At 36.6% G+C, this 9,786-nt stretch overlaps 2 protein-coding genes across 4 annotated transcripts; both read right to left on the bottom strand.

Moving 5' to 3' along the window:
* Positions 1-9: 9 nt before the first annotated feature.
* LOC113296679 (zinc finger CCCH domain-containing protein 62-like) lies at positions 10-3,537 on the bottom strand. 3 transcript variants are annotated; one of them, XR_003333099.1, is made up of 10 exons: positions 3,311-3,537; positions 3,021-3,202; positions 2,419-2,536; positions 1,835-1,893; positions 1,690-1,741; positions 1,487-1,592; positions 1,285-1,383; positions 1,091-1,196; positions 260-959; positions 10-171 (listed from the first exon to the last, which is right to left on the bottom strand). XR_003333099.1 is itself a non-coding variant. In XM_026544992.1 (9 exons), exons 1-9 carry the CDS (start codon positions 3,424-3,426, stop codon positions 367-369), a joined length of 1,431 nt encoding a protein of 476 aa, XP_026400777.1. In that variant the 5' UTR covers positions 3,427-3,537; the 3' UTR covers positions 10-366. The 3 variants fall into 3 exon arrangements, 2 of the variants coding, with proteins under 2 accessions (XP_026400777.1, XP_026400790.1); XM_026544992.1 differs by having other exon boundaries at positions 10-959; XM_026545005.1 differs by having other exon boundaries at positions 10-959; positions 1,094-1,196.
* Positions 3,538-3,711: 174 nt separating this feature from the next.
* On the bottom strand, positions 3,712-8,661 carry LOC113296671 (CDPK-related kinase 5-like). The gene is made up of 11 exons (XM_026544981.1): positions 7,713-8,661; positions 6,710-6,840; positions 6,387-6,428; positions 6,160-6,268; positions 5,696-5,774; positions 5,291-5,587; positions 5,104-5,216; positions 4,915-5,022; positions 4,758-4,820; positions 4,482-4,649; positions 3,712-4,248 (listed from the first exon to the last, which is right to left on the bottom strand). Exons 1-11 carry the CDS (start codon positions 8,337-8,339, stop codon positions 4,108-4,110), a joined length of 1,878 nt encoding a protein of 625 aa, XP_026400766.1. The 5' UTR covers positions 8,340-8,661; the 3' UTR covers positions 3,712-4,107.
* Between the last annotated feature and the right edge of the window lie 1,125 nt (positions 8,662-9,786).

The following is a 9,786-nucleotide window of genomic DNA, read 5'->3' as shown; positions in this document are numbered from 1 at the left end:
TCCAAAAAAAAAAAAAGCATGCATTCATTCACGGACTGAATGGATATTCACGGATGAGAGTCTAAAACTAAACTTGTGCCACTCTCTTCCATCTGACTGATACAAACCAAAAAAACTTCCGTTTGACAGATAAAACCAAAAAAAGAACTTGTGCCACTCTCTTCCATCTCCCTGAAGGAATGAATATTCACGGATGAAAGTCTAAAACTAAACTTGTGCCACTCTCTTCCATCTGACTGATACAAACCAAAAAAACTTCCTGAAGGAATGAATATTCACAGATGAGTGTATTAAACTTCTAACCGTTTCGATGACTTCTCCGTGCTGACCGAGTAAGATTGAGAACTTCTTCGAAGATTAGGAATGTCATTGGTGGATGTAACACCACCTCCCAGATATTCTGCAACATCTCCAGCATAACAGGCCAAAACACTTATCATCTCTTGGCTCCAGACACCCATGTGTTGAACAATTAACCCCTCTGTAAAACCCTGCTGCTGTGGGGGGCAGTGTATTTAGTCGCCTACTGTTGCTGGTGTGTTCTTGACAATGATTAAACTTCCTCGGATTATACCAGTTACCAGTGTTGGGGTAGGCATGGGGATAATGTGGATGCCGTGGATTAGTCAACACAGTTGAATTTGGATGGTGAGATGGCCTCCTAGTATGTATTGATGTGGAACCTCTTTCAAATTTGGGGAAACTGAATCGCTCGTTACTAGGACGAAATATTTGTGGAGGAATCCCATTTTCTCTATAGTGGTTTGTTTGCAAATCAGATGATGGTATTGTAGCTCTTGATTTAGAAACTCTTCTAGATTTTTCCATCACCTCTCGTGGAGCCTTCCCATATCCAGTAGCATGCTTCCGTTCTGCTTTTCTTGCAGGCTGAGCTTCTCGGCTTCTACAACTGTTTAGAGCTTGAACAGCATGATGGGAATGTTTCTGACGCTTAATACCTAACAACCAACACAGACTAAAAAAGTAAGAGGTTGAAATACCATGCGAACTAGTTATTCATATCATGTGTGAAATTCCAAATAACATCAAAAATAGTGTAACAGTTTCGTATCCCAAGGAAGATATGAACCACCATTAGCAGATTCCCTTTTTATTGCTCTCAAATGCCTTGCCGCTGATCCTCTTTTGTGTTTCTCAGATAGAACTTTAGATCTCTCTGCTTCATTATCCCAAGGCTAAAATTAAAAAAGCAAGAGAAGATTATCATACGGTACAGGACCTCAAACCTAACCAATCAAGATAATACAAATAGTCAGATATTACCTGTCGATATGTTTTCATTCTGTACAAGTTCCGACCTTTCACGAGCAGAGGAAACAACGGTGGCAATTTCTTAATCCCCCTACTCCACAGGACTTCAACCTGTCCAACCAAAGATCAGCATTACTGAAATCTCAACAATATTCATTTACCTTACATATTTTCTCCCTTAAGTGTTCAGTGCGCATAAATAATTGCCATTTACAGTAAAAGTGTGCTGCTGTTTCGCTGTGCCGTAGCTTTCTTTCACAACCCTCCCAGCAACAGTCCGCTTCCCTCGAGGGTTACCAGTCCTTGAGACTTTATCAAATCTAAAAATTGTAAAAGTTTATTAACGAACTAAAAAATATTGGACCAAAATCTTAACTGCAAAATATGAAAGGAAAAGTACTAGTGTCAATATTGTACTTCTCGTAAACCTTCTGTTTAAACACAACAACATCACCTCTGCAGACATCACCTGCAGGTAAAATTAAATATTTCAGTTTTAATCTAACGAATGACAACGAATCTATAATACGCAAAATCATAGAGGAAATGCTTCCATTACTACCTGTACAGTTAATCGTAAAAGATGACCAGGGATAAAACTTCTCGCCTCCATCTTTTATCCTGAGAGATGGATACAAAGTTACAAACCAATTTTTCAAATTTCCATATCAAACTTGGTTCGTTTTCCTAGTTACGTAAGAAAATGTATGTGACAAAGATACTGGTACAATGTGTCTGTGTGTGACTCTACTGGGTATCAACACACTGACCTCAAAATGAGACAGACAGATATAGGGTGCTGGACGCTGTTTGACACCAATATAGGAGGACCATTGAGAAGAAAAAACAACCATGTTGACACAGCTGGTTTTAAACAAACATGGTCGAAGGGTGACCCATATATAAGTTATGTTTCAATAGTTCCAATTTTCTCTAGGTTTTAGTGAAACCTAAAGGATAATGAACAGAGACTCCAGTACCACTGCCGTGTTCACCGGGAACCAATCTGGTTGGTACATCAACAATGTTAGAGGTGTTGTGGCCTTCTCACATTGAAAATAATGCTATTGAAGAAATGGTAACTTTTTATCCAACTTACTAGGCAATTCAAAATGTCAACAAGAATAAAGGAAACAAGCAAGTTACCTCCAGTGCTCTTGAATTCTCTGAATACAAACTGTTTTCGTCCCCGATAATCTCAAGTCATGCTTCCGTAAATACACTTTGCAATCTTCATGCTTTAATGATTGTAAATCACCCCCAGCTACAAAAATATCATGGATATCATACCAAATTAACCAAACGCAAATTGTTGTTTTATATAGAGAAAGTCATACATGGATAACAAGTCCAAATGTTTTGTTTTTACTACCTCCGTCCCTAATTAGATGACCTAGTTAAAATTTACTAGTAAATTTAGAAATGATTTATCTCTCACACTATACAACGAATTTTCGTAAACTTTGTATCATCGGAAAGCATTTTAAAACACATATCTAATGAATATAAATATGGCTATCAAATTTTACATATTTTTCATAATAATACTAATCTATCACTCCACTTATTTATGGTATTGGTCATCTAATTAGGGACGGAGGGAGTATTACATTACTAATAGAAGGTATAGGGAAATTTAAACTTCAGCCACTTCGATTGCTGAAAAATTACTGAAAAAAATCAAGTAAATTGTATTGGAAAGATAAAATTTCTAGGTTTTACGATTTAAGTTCGTAAAATAATCTAACCTTTAAGAAGATGAATGACTATATTATGTAGTGCTTGATCATCCACTGGTGCACTCTTTAATCCAAAATCTATAATATCACCTTCATCGTCTTTGATAACTTCTTCTTCATCATCCTCTTCGCTGTTTTCTTCACCTTCTTCATCAGCGCTCCATTCACTGTGATCCTCGCTAGTTTCCCCTCTATCGAGATTCAATCAAACATAAATCAGGATCCCCTATATGAATTTTTTTCAAATTTAAAACCTACAGACAATGAATGACTGCTTAATTAATTTATCTAGGGTTTACCTTAACGACGAACTGCTAGTCTGTTCTTCTTCTTCTGAGGATGAGGAGATAGAAATGGTATTATCTTCTTCATCGATGCAAATGAAATTACGCTTTCGCGATCCTGATTCTCCCATGAGTTCAAACAAAATAGACGGAGAGAAAGAGGGAGAAAATTCAAAATTTTCGAGATAGAAAGAAAAATGCCTGAAGAATTCCCTCCCTGTTTTTAGTTTATTTTTGTGTTAGGCGCGTCAGATTCGGTACGATCTCATTAAAACTGGAATTTGGACGGATAGGATCTCATAAGAGGAAGATTGCTGGTGAGTCGATTTTACCCGTCGATCTCATCTTGGTAGAAACATTACACACCCATGGGTAACAAATATCATCAGCAAGAACATGTGGTCGAGTTATTCTAGTTTTTGATGGAAAGTGAAACATAACAGTATATATTATATAAAACTAACAACACCAGTTATATTATCCTCTCCTCATCAAATGCCCAATCACCCCTTTCATTTTTTTACTAGAAGCTAAAGATTTTACAATGATATATATGGAACTCCAGTACAAGTACTTTTCCGTAAATGGAACCCCACAAGAACTAAACTCGCATTCTTCTTCTCTTCCCCAGCCTGATTCTTGTCGCAGACAACGTCTGCATCTTCTTTCTTGTGCGATTTCTGGTCGCGCTTGTTTTTTGTTCAAAGCACACATTTTAGATATGTAATGCATCAAAGAAAATCATTTATATTCTGACAGATGAGTAAATTCTTCCCCGGAGTTCTCATGTCTTCACATTGTTCTCTTGACTTTTATTGAACCTTTGCTAGGGTTCGACTTGATACACCATGCAACAGTTTGACGAAACCAAGGAAGCTTAACTTCCCATCTGTATGCCTGATCCAATCATGAAGAACTGCATGGACCGGAACATTAGGACTAAGACCGAGCTCCTGAAAAATCACCAGGAAGAAGAAAATTATAGCTTCACTAGCTAGCTTGTATGATCAATAAGAACAAGGATGGTCATTTCAGAGTCAATGTGGTGAAAAGCCCATAAGAAAAAAAAATGTTTACTTCTCCACACCCATTGTCACATGATATTAATAAAAGAAACCATTGGGTTTTGCAAAACCATTTTCCAAGCAACATAATTGTTTATGGAAAAATCGAAGATTAAACTTACAGAAGCAAGTTCTTCAATGATAATAGCTCTGTTCCCATCCTTCTCAAAAAGCTCATAGGCACAACGAGCATGTTGCTCCCACCGATCAAGTGCTTCAAGTTGATGAACGCTTAATGCTGCTGCGCAAAATTCTTCAAAATCCATCTTTCTGTACTGTAGACCATTTAGCTGCCATAAAACGCAAGCAAATTGTTCGAATTAGAAGCCACAAAAACATATGCATATTTACAAAATTAATGAAAAACTCAAAGATTCTATGTGGATCGCTGCATCTACCGAAGCGAGGAAATCATGAACACGAGATTCCTTCATTGCGTCGGTCGCATTTTTCGTCAAAGCCTGGCCAGGACAATAATGATTGGTGTTATCTTCCAAAGGAAACCTAGTAAACATGTACCAAATAAGCACCCTATCTGTTCTTTTTTCAACTAACCGTCCGGATATTCTCCAAGGTTATTGCACCAATTTTATTAGGTTCCAATAGTGCAAACTGCTCCTTCAGATAAAAGAGTTCGTCCACGGTCAATGTCTTGGACAATGCCTGAGCAGCAAGTGAACAAAACAAATTAGGAGACGTGACCAACAACGAAGGAAATTTTCAGAATATTAAAAAAGTACTCACTCTTAATGCAGCTTTACGTAGAGATGATGAGCGCATATAGGCTTTCATCAGCCTGAATATTAGGATGTCCAGAGGTACTTTTATATCATTATAGTTCCTAATCCAAGGATGACCTGCAAAAAGAAATGTCATCAGGATCACAATGAAAGAACTCCAGCAGTTGTTTAACCAGGATGAGAATATTAACTTAATGCCTGAGCAGCCGTCATTCGTTTACGTGGGTCTTTATTCAATAGACGCTTGACAAAATCCTTGGCTTCAGAAGATAAAGAAGGCCAAGGAAGTTCATCGAAACTTGGGTCTGCCTTTAAAACTGCTCGAAAGATCCCAGACTCTGTCCGAGCCCAGAATGGGCGACTTCCACATAAAAGAATATATGCTATCACACCAATACTCCACACATCAGCCTCTGTGCTGTAAGATCTATGTAGAACTTCGGGTGCAACATAGTATGCACTTCCAACAATGTCATTAAGCCTTTCATCTGCATCGCGTCAGACAAATTAGAAACCTATCTTTAACAGCCGTAGCTAAAGAGGTCTAAGTTTATTTCTGAATAATAGGGTCAGCACCCAGGAGAGTAAAAAATCACCTGGTTTCACAAAATCCGACAAGCCAAAATCAATGGCCTTCAATTGCGAGTTTTCATCCTTTGAGGTGAACAAGAAATTCTGATTTAATCAAACAACTACACTTAGTTAGCAGTATAAAAAAAAGTAAAAGAACAGGAATCATATGTTAAGAGAATGCAATAACTCATGTTGGTAGGACAACTTGGAACAAGATCCATGCCAACCTAACATGTTTTTCATGCAACAAGCTTATAAATTTAAAGCATACTATTTAGTTCAATTCTGCTTTGGACTGTAAAATTCCAGGTAGCTCCAGCTACAGAGATGGTATAGTGGTGTAATTGTTGAACTTTGTACCCAGATATCAACCTAGGTACAAAACTCAATCGAAGGATCCCCTATGTTCCACATGCTCATGGGAGTCATAACTGGGAACCCTCGGACATTATTTGCTCTAGTTAGGATAGTCAGAATACGAATATACCTCTGGTTTTAGATCACGGTGAACAACACCCTGAAGATGGCAAAATGAGACAACGTTCAATATTTGTACCATGACTGCTTTTGCGTCGTCTTCAGTGTATTTTCCGCCTCTTCACATGAACATAACAATCAGAAATTAAGCTAAGAGCAAACTACGGAATCCAAACTCCCAAACAGAAGAAGTAAGAAAAGGTTGTATTTTAGCATAACCAATAGCAAGAGAAATACCTTGCAAGAATTCTATCCAAAAGCTCACCTCCTTCACATAACCTGGAAGACAATAAAAAGAAAGAAAAAAAAAAAGCAAAGCCTATGTTAGAGCCTTGTGAACAAAACATTATAACGTGTTGGCAAAAACCATGCTCTGATACAGTTGAAAAAGCTGTAAGCGGACACTAAAAGCTGAAGTTGCATTGGGTTAAACATGCGGACATTCAGGTTATATTTCAAGAAAGCGTCTAAGAACCTACGTCTATATGCCCAGCACATTATACATGAACATGGTCCGTGGAAGAAAGTCTACTTTAAAATATAAGTTTCTGAGCTCTTACTCCATCACTATGTAGACATTCTCGTTGTCTTCGTATGCATCATAGAACTGCACTAGATTACTATGTCCTGTCAACGCTCTTAGAATTTTCACCTCCCTTCTGACATCCTCAATGGCAATGGCTGTAGTCATCTGAGAAAAAAAACACAACATTATTGTTATCATTTAGTTGTTCATGATTTTAAAAGATATATCAAGAAGTGTCAACTTGAGATTTGCATTCGTGGTAAAGTCTTTGAAGAAAAAAATAAATGCCTGGTTGAAGCATGGTAACATAAGAGGCGATGGCTATGGTGTATTAGTGTGAAGTAGCAAATTTACATACAACTAATAAGAGAGCCTATTTTATGACAGTGGGAATGGACTGAATAATCATCTGGTCAAGGGTATCATTCAATCAACTATTATGCAAGTCTATTTTGATGCAGAAATAAAATCCTGAAAATAGAAATAGCACCTAAATTGAAGTCAAAGTAGTCTTCAACCACGAATTCAAAAGAATATTGACTTAGTCACACCCCATTATTATAAAACAGTAAAGATAAATAATGGAAAATGATGCTATTGACCATCAAATTTCCACAACAAACTCTATGAGTCTATGCTGTTAAGCAACATCTTTAATCCATTCAACTGCTAGTATATACCAATGGAATCAAGAACTTCTATATCACATAAACAGTAAACAACACAGATCTTTGAAAACCACTCACAGAGTCGTCACTGCGATTCAATCCAATTATTATACAATTTCATACAGGAAATCACAACTTCATCAGTTGAATTAAAAGGAATAATATAAAAAAGAATATTGCCGCCGAGAATATTGGTATATTTTGCAGAAACAGTACTAAGAATTCACCATTTTCTAATAATACCACTGTACTGAGATCAACAGATAATCAACTTAACTAAAATCAGAAATTTCCAATAATACCGCATGTTCTCAGAAATCAACTCAAAGATAACAAAAAAAGAAAAAAATGCAGATAACTCAAGTTTACCTTAGCTTTAGGGATAACCTTAACAGCAACTTGTTGACCTTTAAGTTCACCTTTTTTAAACTTAGCACAACAAGTATACCCAAAATGACCACGACCTACTTCATCACCGAGTTCATACTTATTCCCAAAATGTTTAGAGAATCCAAAACTTTTATCTAAACCATTACCACCAGCACCATTTTCATTCTCATTTCCTTCTTCTGGTATTGCAGCAGTAGATGATGTATTAGGTTTAACAGACCCATGTCTTCTAGCTAAAACTGCCCTAATATGTTTAGCTGGAGATGGTGGTGGAAATGGTTTTTTAAAAAATCTTCTTGGTGTTGTTGAATTAGAATTAGAACTATGAGCTGGTGATGATTTTTTTGAAAACAAATAGTGAGCTGGACTTGGACTGTAAAATGGAAAAAATGGTGATCTCTTTACTGATTCTTCAACCTTGTCTTCTTTCTTCTTCTGATTCTCTTCTTGATTATTGATCGTATTAACGCCATTAATCGGCGAAGACAAAGAACTTTTATTATTATTACTCTTTTTACTCTTAGTAGGACTAGGGTTATGTTGAAGCTCCTCTGGTGGTGCGTATGGATTTGGTTTGGGGGAGGGTTTTGAGTTACACAATCCCATTTTTCCTCCCCACTTTCAAAAATTCAGGAATTCAAAACAATCCTCACTAATCACCACATTTGTGATTTTAACGAAAACCTAACTCATCACAACAACAGCAGCAGCTCGTTCTAGATCGATAAATCATCAAATGGATCGAATTCGAAATTGTTTTAGGGTTTAAATGGTTTAAAGTTTTGTTGTAGTTTCAGTGAATTTCTCTGGATTTAGAACAGATCCTAGTAGTAATAAAAACTAAATGTATAGAGGAGGAGGAGATAAAATGGAGGATGAAGAAGAAGAAGTGAGAGAGACTGTGGAGTGATGAAGGAAGAGAGAGAGATGGAATTAAAAAAAAGTTATAAAGAAAAGGGAGAAACGGCGTTAATATTTTTGCTTTTTATTAATAACGGGGATAGATGATCCAGGTTGTAATGTTTTACCAGCTTGGTTGCCACTTGTCGGCTAGATAAGCTACGTCCCTAGAGAGTTTATCAATAACTTTAAAAGTTTAGAATTGTTAAAGCCGTTGGGTTTGTTTGCTTGCGATGGGAACGTATTTAACTACCTGTGCAGCTGTGCTGCTTTGCATATTATGTCCATCGGATGTTCATGTTTACGTGTGTGTGTTTTTCTTCCTGATAGGCGAAGAAAACAAATAGGATAAATTTTTTCAAATTTTATTGAGCAAAAAAACAGAAATCATTAGGAAAAGAAGGTCTTCTATAATGTCTAGCCAATTTAGCAAGTCTATCTGCTACTTGGTTGACAGAGGTTTGAAATAAGGCTACTAGCTAGATTTTGACATTCTTTCAAAATATTTAATCCTCCCACGTGTAAGTACAAATATCTCAACTGCAGATAACCTTTATCTACCTTGCCTTGGAAGATGAAGGTTATCTCAGATTTCCACACAAGAATATTTAAAATTCGAATATCCCAATAAAAATAATGTTTTTCACTTGGTGCTTATGTTATAATGAAGCTCCCACTTTAGACTCTCTTAAAAATTCTATTGTGATTAATTGCTACATTATGTGCAAAAAAACCGTTGAATCGAATACGCATTTGTTTTTGCATTGTGAAGAAACTGGCAAGCTTTGGAACTTTTCTTTAAAAGTTTCAACATACATTGGGTATTTAGAGAGGATGGTAGATCAAACATTTGGGAATGGCACGGAAGAAAGGGTAATTCCTTATAAAGAAGGCTTTGGGGTATAATTCCTTTCGCTATTTGGTGGACGGTTTGGAATGAAAGAAACATAAGACATTTTCAAGGTATCTACTAGAGCTCAGATTTATTGCTGAAGGAGGTGAAGATCTTGCTGTATAATTGGTCGATGTGTACTAAAACGTTTGAGAACATTTCACTCAATATGGTCTTGTATAACTGGGATCGTATCTTAAGGACATCAGTAGTTTTTTTGTGTTTGTTCTTATTTTCTTGTCTTGTGTTTTGTCTTCTGAT

The sequence above is a fragment of the Papaver somniferum genome, chromosome 1 (genome assembly GCF_003573695.1).
Source record: "Papaver somniferum cultivar HN1 chromosome 1, ASM357369v1, whole genome shotgun sequence".
Lineage (NCBI taxonomy): Eukaryota > Viridiplantae > Streptophyta > Magnoliopsida > Ranunculales > Papaveraceae > Papaver > Papaver somniferum.
Note: the sequence above shows the minus strand (reverse complement) of the source record. Positions and strands in the feature narration are given on the sequence as shown.

What these genes read in the sequence shown, in the direction of transcription:
- LOC113296679 (XM_026544992.1), bottom strand. Translation starts at nt 3,426, where the DNA reads ATGGGAGAATCAGGATCGCGAAAGCGTAATTTCATTTGCATCGATGAA. An exon ending in AGTCATTCATCTTCTTAAAG is followed by an intron (nt 2,537 to 3,020) that starts GTTAGATTATTT and finishes ATATTTTTGTAG; the next exon opens with CTGGGGGTGATTTACAATCA. An exon ending in AAGGGAATCTGCTAATGGTG is followed by an intron (nt 960 to 1,090) that starts GTTCATATCTTC and finishes GTTGGTTGTTAG; the next exon opens with GTATTAAGCGTCAGAAACAT.
- LOC113296671 (XM_026544981.1), bottom strand. Translation starts at nt 8,339, where the DNA reads ATGGGATTGTGTAACTCAAAACCCTCCCCCAAACCAAATCCATACGCA. An exon ending in TTCATGATTTCCTCGCTTCG is followed by an intron (nt 4,650 to 4,757) that starts GTAGATGCAGCG and finishes GTTTTATGGCAG; the next exon opens with CTAAATGGTCTACAGTACAG. An exon ending in TCATTGAAGAACTTGCTTCT is followed by an intron (nt 4,249 to 4,481) that starts GTAAGTTTAATC and finishes GTGATTTTTCAG; the next exon opens with GAGCTCGGTCTTAGTCCTAA.